Raw genomic sequence first — 18,129 nt, forward strand, 5'->3', positions numbered from 1 at the left:
ATTTTAAAAAGCATTTGCCAAAGATCCTAAATGGCAAGCATAATGCTGATAAACAGTGGATACCAAATACTGATTTGGCTGTTTATTAAAAGGACAAAGATACTGTATGAGAATGTCATACTTTGTCACTGACTCAGGGATGTACAATGCTTGTACTGGTAAGTATAGATTTTCTTGTTACCCTGAAACACATTCAAGTGATCTAAGTAAGTAAGTGTTGAGATCATACAGAGAAATGTATTTTTTTTTAAACCAGAAGATCATTTCCTTTTGATTTCCTTCAGGATTTACTATTTATTGTCATAAATTGCAGATTGTGTTAATGGATTTTTATACACATGCTAAAAAAATAATAGAATGTTTCCACATTAATTTACACAATCACTGAACAAAGGACTGAGTCTGGCGTTATTGCTGATATTGGCATTTATGTTTAATAGCACTGTTATGCATTCTTTTAGACATCAATTGCAATAGAGTATATCACTAGGTTGTGCTCCTCACCATGACCTCGAACAACTGTGAAATCCTGCATGGTTTTGAAGTGGAAAAAGTCCCTTAAGACTACAATTCCACACTCTGGAGGGCTCAGTGAAAGCTGAAAGCTGAAGGCCGAACATTAAAAAGAGACCCCATTGATTTTACATCACAGGTATTCATCAGGATCCGTGCCTCCAGTCAATACCATTATTGCCCATCATTAAAATTGATCCTTTTCCATAAGGTTAATGTATAGACCTTTAGCTAAAAAGATCTGAAAAGTAACGATCTCAAATAAGGTTGAAAAAGAAAAGCATTTTATAAAATGTTCTGCATAGGTTATAGGTTTAATTTCAGGCAAAGTATAAATGTTAGAAAAAAAATAAGAAGCAAAAGACAAAATTAAGGAATTAGTTTAATTAAAACAAGATTTCATCATTTTAAATTGCAAAAGGCCATCACTTGCCAAAAAGGAAAGGTTGGGGAACATTTCAGGACATTTCATATTAAAAATATAAAGTCATACACAAATATTTTCAGACTCTTTACAGAGTATATGCATGTGAAAAAACACAGATGACAACTTAGCTAAATAACCTTTCATTGTCATAATTTCTCTGTTAGTTAATTCCCAATTAATTGTATTCTCTGTATGAAAATTACATTACGTATCTAATCTCATTAAATACAAAATAATGTGCAATGGCTGTGCACCGTAAACTTTAATTGAAAATGCCATAGTGGGTTTACTTCATTTTTTATGTTCACTCAGTTTACAGTAAACAGTAAATCACATCAAGGAGTTTCATGTTTCCTAAAAAAAAATCCCTCTATCCTTGATAGCTACATTTTTATTGTTTTTTTTTTACTGCACTGCACTTTGAAAAATAAGGCCCAGAACAGCTGCCTAGATTGAACTAGCACTCAGAATCAGAAGGTAGTGCCTTAGCTTCTGCTACAGTAAATCAATGACAGCCATCTCAAAGTCACAGGGTGCTTGCTGTTTATGATCTAGCAAATGGCTGGATCCAAACGTTATTAACACCAGGCCTTGCCTCATCAAGGGCATGCTCATTATTTATAAAGCAGCATCAATATAGGACAGGAGAACCTTCTGACATTGGTGTGGAGGCAGAACTGTGGGCTCCTGGATTGAATTAAACTGTAGATCAAATGTGGCATGGCTGGGTATTGTCTGAAGGCATTGGCAAAAGAAAAGCAGGTCTGTTTTATGAGGTCAAGGTTCTAGATATTGTAGATCAACCAGTAAGATAGGAGTAGAAAAGGCAAAAGTATTGTAGTGCCCTGTAGTGCAAAGCCAAAAATGATTAACCCATTGCCTGCATTCCTTCCACCTCCAGAAATCAGTCAAGCCGGGCGAAGTCGATAGCCCCTGCACTATTGCGAAGCTGACAACATAAAAAAAGAATTGGCAAGTGCCAATTTAAATTTTGTTTCATTAAGAAAGGTGTGGATGAGATCCTCAAATGAGAGTAGTAGCATTACGAGCTGAAAATTCATTCTGAGCCTTGTACAGCGTTTACGTTGGTGATAAGATGCCCCTAGCCCTGCTACATAAAAATTAATTTAAAATAGTGTAGTGTGTCCAGTAAGTTAAAAAAAAAGCTTTGGTTCACATTAATAAGGTTTCATATTAATAACCTGTCAGAACCCAACAACATTACAACTCTCTAAAGTATTAAATCAATTCTGACATGTGTAAGAGATTGCAGAAGTTGTCATGGTAATTACCTGTAATTTCCATCATTCACCAGTAAGACATTTTAATAAGGGTTAATTGTAGTTCTATGGTCAGTGCACTACAGTGAATTAGTAAAACATTCGGTAACAATTTTTAATAGATATAATTATTCATAATCCTAGTTTTATGTAGATAAAGACAACACCTTAAACATTCAGTAGTTGATATTTTGGTCCGTGTCTAATAGCTTTCATGATGTGCAAGAGATCCACAGTATTTGCTTGAAGCAGTGAAGAAAACACCAAGGATTTAATACAGTGTTTTATTTCAGATCCTGGTCCCAGAGCAGACAGCTTTTTACTTTGCATGTTTTTGCTTGCCAGGCTTCATTATCACTTACACAAAACGTCAGTGTCACCTCTTTCTCCTCTGTGGTGCAATGAATGTGGTTTATTAATATTCATGATCTATGGCAATTGTTTATCATTACATATTCATTTTTAGAGTGAACTGTGCCCTCGTCTCAACTGCTTTATAAAGCCAAGGAGGAGGCTTAATTTTTTACCTCCTGTGCCTTTAATTATCCTGGATGCGACTGCTCTCCAGAAGTCTGAAGAATGCAATTAATTGAATAGCTCCAGACAGCAGTGAAAGACTTCTCCTGAAAAATAATCCAGAAGTTCTCTTTAAGCACTGTTAGATAATACAGTTCATGGTTTTTACCTTTTCAATGTAATTTTCTTCACTAATCCTGATTGGGTTTTATCTGAATGTTCATTGCAATATCTTACATGTTAAAGTGGAATTATTCCAGTGTTGATCTCTCTAGTACATGCATGATCCTCAAGTATCATTCTCCACCTATACATTATTACTTGTTCAAAACCATATGGCGAAATAATCTCATATTGTCCATTCTCTGCACAAGCAGCTCTCAAGAGGTAGTGCATACAAAAAAACATGAAAATTAAGCTGATACTGTTTGCTATATAGAATTCTTTTAATGGCAATCAGAAATGCAAAAAGACAAGTACTTTAAAAAATGAAATCTCTTTATTGGTGGTTTGATGATCTGTTCGGGATGGATAACGAAAATACTCAGAGCAATATACAGTAAGAGCAGGACACAATTAAGAGCACACTTCAGAAGAGTTCTTATTTCACACAGGGCCTCAGCAACAAGTTAATGCCTCTTCTTCTCCATCACACACCATTCTCATTAATCTCTTTAATAGGTCAATGAGCTGTTAGGCCACTTTGCTTGATTATCATCTCAGATGAAGGGGCCTCTAATTGAAATACACCCAAAAAAACCTACACCCTTCTTTTCAATGCTCATCCAACAGACAACTGCAATAAACATTGGTCCGCATTTTTTTATGAAACCCATAGAGAACCTTCACAGTTAAACTACATTTTGTTCCTGTTACAGTTAAAGCTGGGTCAGACAGACGAAGGAGAACCAAGCACCTTCTTTCTTGAATCCTGAGTGGGGTACTGGCCATTAAATGAGACATTGGTTTAACAGGAAAAAATGAACAAGAGTACATTGACTTCTATATTGCACTGGCTTGAACAACAGTGATTGCTTGTCAGTCAAAAACTGCTAAGTCATTCTCCAGTTAAAGCATTCTGTATATTAAATTAAAAGCAGGATACAATGTGTTTTTAATTTTTTAAACAATATAAAATACTCTGTTAAATGGTTGCCTTTTTAAGACTTTGATCATGTTTCCAAAAAGGCCTTGAACAAAGCTTTAGCTTGAATGTTACGTACAGTACTTGAATTTGCAGTTTTTCTCAGAACATATTTGGAACCTTCAGGAAATATGGTCCCACCATTAAGAATACATTTCTTTGACAATATGATCGCAGACAACCCCAAAGGTGCTCTCTTAGTGCCCCTGCTCTTTCACCTACTGCTGTTGGTGATGAAACGTCAGTTCATTTGAAGGCCCAAGAATGTCTGTAATGTTTCCATACAGACATTATTGTGATCAGTGCTGACCCAAAAAATGGGGAAAAAATCATCCAAGGACAACACTGCATCCCACAAGGTCTCTAAAATCGCATGATTATGATATTGCACTGGGATTCTTACTATTTTATGTAAGACATACTGCACATCATTCGTGGCACCATCCAGGTTTCCATCAAAAACCAGCTTGCATGGAGATTCACACTTGTATCAACAGGTAAATCACTGCAGCACAATGTACTCATCCATTAGTTCAAATGAGTAATCATAAAATTAGCAAAACTGTAAAGGAAACCTGCTAAGATACCAGAAAAGAAAAATATGTCTTTGTCAGTGTTATCAGGTGTGAAGCAGAGTAGATTCTGGTGATAGCTGACACAGTCTCTCCCTCTACTTTTGTAATCTTTTATAAACACATTCGGTCTGGCCCTGGACCAATGGATTTGGAACACATTGTACACAATTTACAGGAGAGTATTTGTGAACCAGAAGAAGGGTACCTCAAATACCTTTTGCTAGTTAAAAGTAGAGACAAGGAAATGGTGAAGCAAGTTTCATTAAACCATTCCAGATTCTCCCCAGTGCACTCAAATGTAATATGTAGTCCCCCCCATAATCATTTAACAAATGCAGAAATCTTAGTGTCTCTTTTGAACTGTGGATGATTGCTATGTGTTCACAAGACAAAGGGATATCATCCCATACAATACCAGTGTATCCCAGTAAAAGAACAATCCAGCAATTCAATTTAATCCTTGATTTGTCAAAGAAATAAAATAAAAACAAAAGCTTGGAGGTTTAAAATTATTTCTGACCTACAGAACCTTTGATGTTAAGCCATCTGAAGAGGCTCTAACATTCCTTCAAATCAACTTCATGTTAAGGGACCTGAAAGATATCTAGAAGGCTCCAGTGCATCGATGCTATGGGTTTCAACCCATGGTTCACATCACTGAGGTCCTACTACCTAATGTTAAAAAACTGAACCTAGTGACAACCGCTTACAAGCAGTGGGGCAGACCACATTTTACAGTTTCAAACAGAATTTATAAAACACAGAAAAAAGAGGTGTCCATGACATCATATACCTCCAAAAGTCACATGATCTGTTAGTACAAGCAGAGAAGTTTTAACAGGTTGACCCAAGTACGCAGAGAATGCAAACAGTTATAGTCAATAGAGTTTATGACTTCTTCACTCATACGTTGCTTAGAACAGTTTTAAAACAAAGGAAATTAACACAAAACAATAAAACAAATATTTAAAATCTCAGATCAAATGACCTAAGAATCTATTAAACCGCATTCAAAAAGCCTGTAGGCAGCTTTCTTGGTCTTTTCATCATTAAAACCTTTCTTTCTGAAACACTAAAATTATATAGTCCAGTTAAAATGTCATGAACCAACATTAGAATGTGTCTTCTGTTCTCGCTGCTGTTAATTTTTAAGCAAATACCTCTGTTTTACAGAAAAGGCTGTACTTTCTTAAATAAATTGTTGTTTGACTTCCAAAGGTGTTTCAAAACCTGGAAGACTTGTAAGGTCTCTTTTGTTTGGGCCCACTGCTGTAAAAGCTCTGTCCTGACTTGGCCTAGAATCCCCCTGGTTTCGAGAACTAAGCCTCCGAGGTTCAGAAGGCCGAGCGCAAGGGACTGGAGAAGGCCGTCGCTGTCACCACATGTCCCTAAAGACACAGCAGGGCAATGCAGTTTCAACCGCCTCCGAGTGAATGGTGGGAATGTCAGCCACCACTGCTGGGTTTCAAAAGCTTGTTGCATTCTTTAAGGACTTTGTGAATGACTGTGGAAATAAAAATAAATCACTTCCCTTCCTTTCCTTCCCTCTCTGTGCTGTGTGGGCTACCACTTGTTAATGATGTGGTTCATGTAGTCCTCAGTAGGAAGGCGAGCTGGATCTTCGGGTTCCTCCCTGGGGGGCTCCTCATTGGACCGGTGCTGTCGATATTCCTCATGGTTCTTTATCCTCTGTTCCCTGCGGTCCAGCTGCCGCTTATACTGGTAGCGTTGCTGGAAGAGGTCCTTGGCATAGTCGTAGAGCTGCATGTCCAGGTCATTGAGCTCCTCGATGCGCAGGATGGTGTCGTTGTCCACGTCCACGCCAGCGGCCCGCGTGCTGTTGTACTGCATGAAGGGCCGGATGAACTTGAGGTTAAAGGTCCTCTCAAAGAGGTACTGGGTTTTGCGCTGGAATTCTGTCAGCCCGAAGAAGGCCATGTCTCTGAGATTCTTCTTGGCACTCTCCAGGAGGATCTGAGCACGCTTCTTCTCGGGGATGAAGGACATGTTGTAGCAGCCCACCAGGCTGAGGTCCGCCAGCATCCGCACTTGGCGGTTGTTGGCCAGGTTGTAAGGGCAGTCCATGAACTGCTGCAGCGTGCAGCCAGACCAGTCTGTTCCTTCGTAGCATGAGGGCAGCTCCTCAGGCGTGGGGGTGCGTCCGTCACACATATGCAGGGAAGTCTTCCAGGTGGCACCTCGCTGCACATGTCTCCACTCGCTCAGGTACCTTGACACTGGGTCTCTCAGCAGGGTGATGTAGTAAAATTTCCTGGAAGAATCACAAAGAGCTCATTAAAAACAGTATTTTTACGGTTATTTGTACTGTTTCCTACTTTTTTAAAAAGTCAAAGTCTGCTGGGTGCACTGGAGAATACTGTATCTGCCCATCGTTCATTAGGACGTCTTGTTAAACGTCTGGTTTCCACAACAGAAGTAGGAACTGCTCTGTCCGGACAAAGCTGACTGCTGGGCCTGCAGGCATCTACACCATGGGTGTCAAAACTCATTTGCAAAAGCAGGTCAGTTTGATTTAAATTTACTTTCAAGAGGGCTGTACAGTACAAACCATAAATTATCACAATATTAGGAACAACCATGCAATAGTGCTATTTGTAATGTTTTGCATTTTCGGTGTTTATTTTACAATAAAAAACCTCCCTTTAAAATGCAATTAGCAGTCAGTGCATCTTAAATAAATGCTCCTTTGCAAATCGAAGGCGGGGTGAATAGTCATGTCAACTGATACAAACTGCAGGATTGAAATGCAAGCTGTCTGGGCTCTGGGATTACTGATGAGCATCACCTGTATACTCTACCCAAGGGACTGACAAACTAACACTCAGCAGAAGATATGAAGTGAAAAGCAGCTTGCCTTGTTTCAGAATTAGTGGAGCAATAGAACTGTGTCAGGGTTTTTAACCAGGAAACTGCAATGGCTAAAGGCAAGGTTAAAGGGATGCCATGTGACATCAAAAATAAAAACACAAAATAAACACTGAAAATACCAATGCCCCACGATGGACTGGCATTCTATCCAGGGTGTATCCTGCCTTGCAGTTGTTAATTGATGGGATAAACTCTGGATCCCCCGTGACCCTATTTTGGATAAAGGGGTTAGTAATTGGATGGATGACTCTGGTGAGTCTGTCGATCAGGATGCTCCAGAATTTGGAGGAGTTCAGAGGAAGTGTGTGTACAGGTCTCATGGTCTCATTTTTTCCACAAAAATATGCTCCTGTCAAACTAGATGACCTCACTAAACAGGGCTCTGAGATTGGATATAGGGAGAAAAGCACCGTTAATGCTGTGAGTACGAGATTGATCAAGGGCGCCTGGATTGTATTTGGGCTATTCGGGCTCAGACAAGGTGCAAATTATTGTTCAAATTGACAAACCAAATCCGGGTCGATTGCTCTGACCGCAATTGACAAACAAATATCCGGCTTGTGGGCAGTGTAGCGGCGAGGCTTAATAATAAGGCAGAATTAAGTGTTTCTGAGCTTCCCAAATGAGGCCCCATTTCTCTGTTCATCTCTGTGGTGCAGCCACAGAGAAACTATTCATGCAAGATGATTTAAGGTTTCCTAGGACAGCTCCCAAAGGGGGATGCACTTAGCTAAGTCTGGCTATCATGATCAATGGTCATCCACTGGCGCCTATCAGTCTAGGGAGTGCCGGATGGACATCTGGACTGCATTACTAAGTGTCAGGACTAAGTGACTCATATCTCACCTTGATCAACCAATCAGGGACTGGTAGGGCTGAGTAACCCACGTGGGACTCTGATGCCCATGGAACTTTCAGCCAATCAACGAGCTGAAGTTCCTCCAGGTAAAAACAGGCAACACAGAGAGCCTGAAAGATTCAACAAGATTCAGATTCAACAAGATTCAGATTTGGGAGATTCAGTAAGATTCTGGAGAGGATTCTGTGGACTGTTCTAAAGGGAATTCAAAGGAGAATTCCAGGGCAGGACGGCCCAGGAGCAGAAGGCTCCCAAGGGCAGGACATTCTCGCAGCGCGCCTCCTGACCATCCTGAGACTCAGCCCGGACAACCACGGAACGGCCAGTGTGTCCGAGTGCCAGAACTTTCCTTTGTTCTAAGAGTCTAGAGTGGAGGTTGCCAGAGAGTAACCAGCAGCAGGCCTCATGAACAGGTCGGAACTGTGGACAGCTGAATCACTATTCAGAACTAGCTCTTCATCAGGAACGAACCGGTCCTCTTCCTGACTTGCTGGGATCCACAGTCATCTTTTCTCCTGTGCACAAACTTTGCTAGTTAAAGCCAACACTAACTAGCCGGTCAGTGAGCATCTGCAGCGCACCGTCGCAAGCCGCACAGCACAGCCTGGCACGGAGCCAGAGAGCGCGGATTGGACAGCAACAAGCCTGCAGCTGATTGTTTGTGCCTGCAGGAGATCTGAATCCCCAGAAATTGGATGAGTATTCAACTTCAATGCATTACAGCTCGAGAATTCAATTGTTATCCCAACCAGTTGATATCAATTTAATTCCTAAGAGTTATGTACTTGTTTTGAGTATCTAATGTAGAAGTTGTAACCAAGTTCACTTTACGAAACGGTCTTAATGAATGATATACTGAACGTATGTCCTCTTGATGTGTAACACTTCGTAACTGATTGAATATATACCTTTTGTATTCTGATAACCCTCACGATAAGATCTGTTAGGTTTATATGCATATTCTATGTATTAATAAATTTATCCTCGTGTATTAGTACCTGTGTGTGCGCGTTGTTTGAGTTATGTCGCGTGGTTGGATTCTAAAGCCATCAAAAGAATCAATTTTGTGATTTACTGCTACAATTAATAATTGTCTCAGTAAATGCCCAAACCCTACAGAACTGGTGCCTTCAGAGAGCCACTATGATTACATATTTGGCGTCCCTGAACGGCTATGAAACACTACAGCAGTATGTTTGACACCCCTGATCTACACTGTGAATGGGTCAAACCCTAATATAAGACACTTATCAGGGAATTTACTTTGAATCATTGTTCACTGTGAGGGTCAGTAATTCACACTTGCTAAATTACATTCATTGTATTTTCACATTTTTATTTGCATTCATCTGTTTGAAAAGTCTTTTCTTGTACAACTGTCAATGCTTTAAAAAAACATACAGCCAGAAGAGGTAGATTTAATGCAACATTTACAGTCTGTCTTATGAAACCCACAGAGCAAGAGAAGCAATGCTAACAGCATGGATCAAGCAAAGAACACATTCCCACCCAGGAATTTCTTCTGTTAGCATTTTGCTGCTGGAACTCCCCATTGACTCCTAACCAGCCAAATAGGTTTAGCATTCATCTTAATAACTTTATGCCTGTTTTTCATAATTTAATCAGAGTGGGAATTCAATCTGACTGTGCACAATATGCCAATTCATGAGAGTTAGAAAGGTAATTCAATAAACTCAAACAGTTTGATAGTGATCTTGATTGATGCAGAATTTTCCATTTTTCTGTACATGGACACACACATACACTAGCACAATTGTTTCAACTAATACTCTGAAAGAAACGGTAGAATCTGGCCATTCTGATGTCTTCATCCTGAGAGATGGCTAAATGATAGCTACAAGCAATAATTCACACCCATTGAACACTGTGTGACTTGAACAGGAATTAACCGTTTAACAACCAAATGTGCAATCCTTATACTGATTGGGTTATTTAATTGGACACAAAAGCAAAATAAAATCTAAGCATGTAATGAAGAGAATAAGGATCCTCATAGTTGATTATTTTGCTGATTGTTTTTTTTTCTACAAGGAAATAAGTTTATTTTCAGGCACGTACTACTTTAATTAAAAAACTGAAATGTTGATACCCTAAACCGCAGTTTTTCATTTGTTTTCCCCTTGAAAAATGCAGTTGATGAATGTGCCTTTCTTCTTTATAATCATTAAATTCAAGACAGTGACGTGAATGTTTGATGCTGGCACCTATCCATCTCCTACTCAAAACCCTTTCAATCCACTGACAGTTCACCTCCCACCTTTCAAAATCTGGATTGTGCCCTGCAAGAAATCTGCAGAGACAGCTAAAGCCCCTTTAAGAACCTGACCATTTTCTGTAATCATCAGCCTATTCCAGATGCATCATTTTCATACTTTCCTACTTGCTGTGCATGTAATTAATAGAACACCTCACAAGGCAAAGTGTGGCAGGGAGAGAGAAGTGAGTGAGAAAGAGATAGAGAAAACCCATTTGCTCTGCAGGCTCCACAGTGGCTCCTAATCTTGATTTATCTCTCAGCCCTGGGAATAATGTTACGATTTATAAACAGGACAGAAAAAATGGTAACAGACGGAGATAACATATAACAGTGAGTGGACTTGTAAGCATTGATGGAAACCATATGCTCACATAATAGACATTGACAGTAAACATGACCAAGCTTTTAATCCCTGTCCTGTGAACAGTTCCTCCTCTTGCACAGATGGGGGAACACAAGAAGAGGGAAGATAAATGGGGCCTCATACGCAGACACAAGCTCCACGCGACCTGCAAAAGGAGATCAATTACCAACAGCTTCTGAAGCTCAATAAACGAATCCCTCACGAATCCCTAAAAATCTACAAGATCTATAGCCACCTTCTTTGGCTTTCAACATAAGGGACCTTCTTCTACTTCACATGTACTTTTCAGAGCCCAGCATCACTTTATTTAAACAATCCCTCCTCTTAAACCCTTACACTGCAGCTTTCTTCATGGGCCACACAGTGCTTCAGAATTATTTTTCAGTCATTCTTCAAAACGAAATGACTCGCCTAACAGCCTTTGTCTTACAAAAAAAAAAAACACTAGACAGAAACTGCAGCAGTGGCAGAAGCTCATTTCCAGGGACACTGGCTACATACTGAGTCATTCCTTCATCTGCCATGCTTCTAAGAAATCCCCTGGTTAGCTCACAAACTCAATCTGTCACACAACGAGCCTGGGGCCCATGCTCCTACAGGAATACACATAGAGGAAAAAACTTTGATGAATGGGTAACTGCCTCCAAAGAAGCTGAGAGGGAAGCTGATCTGATTACACCAATCATGCACAATTCAGTCAACGTCAGGACCAATCTCAGGAGCTATCTGACTTAGCTTCCAGCAGACGTAGCAAGCACCAGGCTTGCCCTCCCTGGCCTGCCTAACAGAATGAGATATGATGGCCTCATTCACTGTAGAAACTTTTTAAGGTCCCATTAAGCAGATTTACAAAAAGGCCTGCCTGTCTGTCTTTGACTTACAAATGACAGATATCATCTTGTAATACATGTTCCAGAAATAGACAGTGACCTGCTGTTTATAAGGACAAAAAGATTCAATTTGCATAACCTTAAAAAAATGTTAATTGGTCATTGTTTTGACAGACAGGACATAAAACATTAATCAGTTAGAAAAGCTGCATATGTGCTACAGTCTGTCTCCCTGTGCAAGGATGAAAATGGTATGTTTTTGTTCTATTTTTACTTTGCTTAGGTTAAACAAGGACTGAATTTGCCTCAATTTTGCATTATTAACCATGTCGTTCAATGCCAGAAAATGTTTATAAGCTGTATTTGAGAATATGGTCTCACCTAATTTACTAAAACTAATTTTTAATGTATATTGAATCCATCATTCTTTGCCTACATCCTTACATCCTAAAGCACTTCAGCAAATTGCTCTCTCGATGAAAAGGATGTAATGTTTTTGAAGGAAGGAAAAAACCTTAACTTCTTTGACTTGAAAAGCAGCTAGAAGCCTTTAAAAGTTCAAAGTAAAGATAAAGTTTTACTGGCAAAGGGAGACTTTGTCTTTGAGTATGGATATTCAATATTGTTCAGGCTTGTTTGAACTCAAAATCTGGACAAATATAAATGTCTAGAGGACATGGCTCATTTACTACACATCCCTTAGTACCATAATGTTGGTGGATTTGTCTCTGAAACTGCCTCTAAGCAATGGATTCATTTCCTCTCATGCTGTATCATGTTAGAACCTAAGAAAATAGACTGAACACCAGCTGATAAAGAGCTGAAGTTTTAAGAGTTGAAGCTGATGGGGTGTTTAGGAAACTGACACCGACACTAACTGAAGTGCCGTAAAAAGAGGAGCACAAACTGCAAAGAAGTCTCAAAAGATCTTTACTTAGATAAATCATTTAGTTATTTGCCTTTAGAAACCACAGCATGGAACTGTCATGTAACATTCCTATCAATAAATTAAGTTTTATTTTGGAAGTTTCTCTTAAGCTGCACACACTTGCCAGAAGGTGTTTTAGTCACATTTATTTAGGACACATAAAAACCTATTTAATAAACCAATAAAAGGCAGAGAGCACAGCAAACAATACTGGCATTCCTGGTTAGGCACAAACTACACCCACAGAGTTCTGTCAGTTGCCCACCTAGGACTGGTAATGAAGAACAGAAACCTGCAGCAAACATCCCCGTTAATGAACTGCTAATTTAATGCAAAAACAATGAGAGTGTGCTCTGATATTTTCTCTCAAAAATGCAAGAAAAATGAACTTGTCTAACATTTCTTGGCACAATATTAATACTTTAAAGCAAAATCTACACAGCAATTCTGAGAAATGTTTGCTTCTGAACCGAAAATGAGTCACCACGTAAAAGAAAAGAAAACATCAGGGTAAATTTCTGCAGTTATCCTGTTTTGCCTCTAGCTGTGACATACAGTATAAACTGTGACATTCTCTGACTGGCCAGAGGATGGAGCTACACGCTAAGCTTTATTATTAGAATTCCTTTTCATTACAATTTGTTTTTTCGTTGGAGGGCAGAAATATAGAAAAAGGTGTAATTTATATAATTTATATTTTTTTATATATTACAGAATAAAATCTGATTACACAGTCAGGGATTCATGTTTTCCTATCCTTAATAAACAGTGTATTTATAGAAAAATAATCATAGTTAAACACGAACAACTAAAATATTAATAGTTAACACAACCAGTCTAAATTAAAATTGCATTACACATTATACTGTAGGGTAACACATTATTAAGTAGAAAGTTCAGTGTACTTTGATTTTAGAATTTTGTAGAGGTCAATATAGAGTTTTATGCTGAGATTTTGTTTTTCCCCTTCTAAGGAAACTGCACACCAAAAATAGTCTGAGTAAAGGATTCAGAGCAGACTGCTAAGCATTGTGAAAAAAAGAGAATAATTGCTTCACATCCTGTAAAGGTCATTTCTGAATCCATCTACAGAGGTACTGTAACTGTACAATACTAATACCAAATCTTCTCTCACATGCTTCACAAAAATCAAGCATACAAATACAAAATAGCAGCGGATTACGCTGTAATAGTATACTGTTCTACATTACAGTAAACTATTGGGATATTGTTTATATTACTAGTATGCTAGCGGTATATTAATAAATATTTCAAAGGTAGTGCTAGGTAAAATAATCAGATTGTTTAGTGTTACAAAACTATACAAGTGATTAAATAAATGAGTTGCTGATTTTCTTTACTTTTTGTCCTTATTTTGGTAAACATTGGTGGTGCTCTATAATATCCAAATGTAGTCTAAGGGACTGTGGTGAAAGATGATACATATGCATCTTTAAAAGATGAAACACTTTGGTACAGAAGGCTGCCAGCTGAAACCCCTTCACAGTCACAATGGGGTATTAGGAAGTCAATAAAGAGCATGGTCACCCTGTTATTTCTGAGCAGAAAGGTCCAGGGATATGGTTAGATAGTGCTGGCACAGGCAGATCTTGAAGAAAAGTGGATTCTGCAGGCTGTCTGACAGAACATTAAGCAGGACCATTAGAGTGACATATTTCTGCCCGGCAAGCTAATCGCTGGGCTTGAAGAAGATGAATCTGAACACGAGCTGGAATGTTGTCTGCGGGGGACCACCTTGAGAACTGCAACCCTCTTGTCTGGGAGATCCACAAAGCTGGGTGGAACACATTGGAGAAAGGAAAAAATGGATGGAAAGAGATGCTTGCTTTCCTTCTCTGACATTTAGCATGGCCCCCCAAACTGCCTCACCAAGGCAAAGCCATATTTTACCAAGGCTTGAAAACACCCTGAAAAAGGGATAGGCTGAAACCACACTGCTGTTCCACAATAAATGCAGCTTCTTCTAATAAAAGTCCAGTTTCTATCACCTTTGGCAGGCACAGTCTTTGGGCATTACAATCGGGGACATGTGAGCCTGTAAATGATTGACCTGATTAGAGGACTCTGTACAAGCACGAAAACAACAGGTAATTACCTTCCTCCCCACGGATTGCCCAGAAAGGCAATATTAATAAACCATGCCAGCTGAGTGTTATTGGTTTCTCCAGGAGTGTCCTGCAGGATCTGCAGAACTAGCGATGACTAATATTTGTCATGTGCACATTTTAAGTAGCTAACTAGAAGCTGGTCTTTCAATTAATTAGCAGGATGCTGGAAGAAGCCAAGGAGTTGCTAAGTTCCCATTTTAGCTGGTATCATCTATGGGACACAACGCTCCGTATGAACTGTATAGGATTTTGAGATTCTACACAGTATCACTTTCATTATCGCATAATTGGATGTTCTGTTTAGCTTCCTACAATTCAGTGGTAAAGACTGTTTTGATTACAAGATAAAACAGCAGAGATTCTAAGCACATTCATGTGTGTAAGCGCATTGGGATTATCCTACAGCTAAACACATGTTAAACTTGAATATTTCCTCTGCATTTCAAGTATATAACAGTTCATGTTAAAAAGCATCAGTCAGCAACATCTCATAACTCGTGGGTATTTCAATTTAGATTCATTATATATACTACACAACAAATACAGACGTGCTGCACAATAAAATCATTATTGTTTAGTGAATGAATACATCCATAGTGTTGGTTCCATATGAAAGGAATATATATAGTATATACTCATACATATAGGAATATGCTTACTCCCTAATGTTTATGACTGAATTTCTCAACGCTGCTAGTGCTACATACAGTACATCCTATACAGGTTGTAGATTGCATGTTTTACCAAGAATCAAAATTAGTTTTCAGGTCTCTTCGGGGAAATTCACTACACACTTTTCCAATACCAGACAATGTCATAAAACCACAATCCAAAGCTATGAACCCAAATAAAAGAGTTGTATTTAAATCCCTACATTTGATCAAATCAGTAGTTTGAAATTTTTACCCTAAATTGTGTTATTTTAAAAAGAATAAGCCACAAAGAGCTCACAAATACTTTGCTGTAATAAGTCAGAATAATAATAATATATATACCTTTATATATATATACACAAAGTAACACATATTGTATACTAAAATAACATCTCTGTTGGCTTTATTTAATGAGCCCCCCTTGTGTGAAACTTGGAGAATTTAATATTTCTACTTCATTTGTATGTGGATACAGGGTTAAACCTTGTTGTCTGAATACACACGTGTTCATGGAGAACTTCTGGGTACAAAGAGAGGAAGAAAGACCCAGACACTCAAGGGCAAAAACGTTTATGGCAGCCAGGTTGTCTACTAACCCTCAGAGAAAGGCAGTCCCTGTAGTGCTATTTGGACAGAAAATACATATTGATTTTCAGAAGCTACGAGCTATATTGCATAGCTTTCCCTAACTTATTATGATAAAAACACTACTGGCAACACAAAGCACTGGAGTAACCCTTTAGCAGTTTCAGGCAGCAGACTCAGATATGAGGATGCCTTTCCCTGGGCTGTCTAATTTAAATGAAGTGCTCTGTACTTGAACATGTAACATGAAATCTTAATCCGTGAAAATGTAAGTAGTTAAAAAAAACACATTTGCAAGACATTCCGCGAGAAACATCATCAGACAACAGACATCAAAGTGGAAAAAATCTTCATTATATAATCTCTGCTTTCAGGAACACACATCTTATCTCTGAAACGTTGCTATAAATTATTGGAATCATGCAAATTGAATGGCAATGACCATTTAGCAATGTTAGAAACAGTCAAGGCACAGCTATACCACTAAATATTTGTGAAACACTATTATGTCTGTACAGATAATATTATTTGTAACATTGTGGAATAGGAATAATTTCATTTGTGTATTTCAAATGATTCATAGCAGCCTTTTGCTTGTTTAAGGCAACCTAAATAAAGCAGAGATTCTCACAGTGACTTATCATAAACCCTATTTCACCGGTCTGAGCACAGTCATACCACATTGGTGATATTGAATAACAGTAGAACTGCTGTTTATGTAATACTGTACATACACTGTATGTGACACAGAATTAAAAAGTCTAAGTTTATAAGTTGCTGTGATCTTTTCACAATTGTGGCTTGTGTATTTCCCCCATTTCATAGTGGATTTTTATGTTATCTGCTGCTACCCTCTGCAATATCGGCTGACTATTGTCAGAAGTAATTAACTGATAGATAAAAGGAATGTGAAGATTTTAATTTTGTACATCTAAGGACTGTGAATGCTTCCATCAACAACACAGTGAACACACTCCTTAAATGTGAATACTGCACATAGAGACATGAAATGAAAAATGAAAATGCATGTAAAGGGAGAAAGAAATGGGACCCAGATACTCAGTCCTTAATATTGAGGCTCCACATCGGATCATTAGTCTCCAAGGTGAAAGCAGACCAGAATAAAGGAATAAGCGTGCAGTGGCACTAATGACAGGAAAAGCAGCTCATCTTCTTTATTCCCCATCCTCTGTACAGCCTCTCTCTCAGGCGCCTCTCAGAGGCTCCGGAAGGCCTCCCAGTAGGTCTCCCTAATGGAGCTGGGAAGCATTTGGAACTCACTGCAGTTTCCATTGAACACACCCCAGCCTCGCTTTTCAGCGCCAGTCAGAGCCCCTCTCCTCGGAAAGGTATACACAGTATAATTAGTGCCACTCTCAATCTGTCAAAGCAACTCCAAGGGTAACAGGTGAATTGTGGCTGCTGAAACACTGTGCCCCTTCCACTTTACGCCAGCTTGGCTGTATTTTTGTTTAAAAAAAAGAGAAGGCCAGAGAACATCCCCACTGTGCTGTATAGCGGACACCCTTCTTTGTGCCTACGTAATTATAATGTAAAGCACAAAGACAACAGAGGGAGCAGAAAGTAGGTAAATTGAGGATCTGTTTTATTTTTGGCACAGCAATTGCCTTCTCTACAAGCAAACATTCATTATGTTTAGTTCTGTCCTAATTGAAAACACGGCATTAAGGCTACACCTGCTTACCAAAAATTAAAGACCACAACCACAATGCATTCATCCTCGCTAATTATCAGGGGAGCACAATCGAAGGAACTGCATTTTTAAAAGTAATTTTGAACAGTAGGCAGCTGACAACACTTGGTATTTGCATTTATTTCCCAAACATGGGACTCTCAGCTACCAATGCACGTTTTATGCTTTGGATGCACTGCAGATATCCTAATATATTGTATTTATTCATGCAAGACACAATGGTCCTTTTGATGTAAGTGCAGCTCCACATCACCAGATATGAACAGCAGCCTGTAACCTGGAGCCATGCAGTAAAAAGATTCTATTATAAAATCAGCTCAGCCATATCAAGGCAGGGAGACAGTATCAGATTTTGCTGTGCAGGTAAATGAAGCGTCCCAGATCAGTGTGGCAGATTTCTTTCTCAAAGTGAGATAGAGGATAATCAATTTCAAATCATTCAGTA

The 18,129-nt window shown here is 38.9% G+C and overlaps 1 protein-coding gene across 1 annotated transcript in view; it reads right to left on the reverse strand.

The window, feature by feature from the left end:
* Positions 1-3,216: 3,216 nt before the first annotated feature.
* Positions 3,217-18,129, reverse strand: part of hs6st1a (heparan sulfate 6-O-sulfotransferase 1a) — a 120,597-nt gene continuing 105,684 nt past the window's right edge. The window contains exon 2 of the mRNA XM_088913295.1: positions 3,217-6,727. Within this exon, the coding sequence (XP_088769421.1) occupies positions 6,019-6,727 (709 nt within the window). The 3' untranslated portion in view covers positions 3,217-6,018. The remainder of the gene's footprint in view (positions 6,728-18,129) is intronic.

The sequence above is a fragment of the Atractosteus spatula genome, chromosome 4 (genome assembly GCF_055471065.1).
Source record: "Atractosteus spatula isolate fAtrSpa1 chromosome 4, fAtrSpa1.hap1, whole genome shotgun sequence".
Taxonomy (NCBI): Eukaryota; Metazoa; Chordata; class Actinopteri; order Semionotiformes; family Lepisosteidae; genus Atractosteus; species Atractosteus spatula.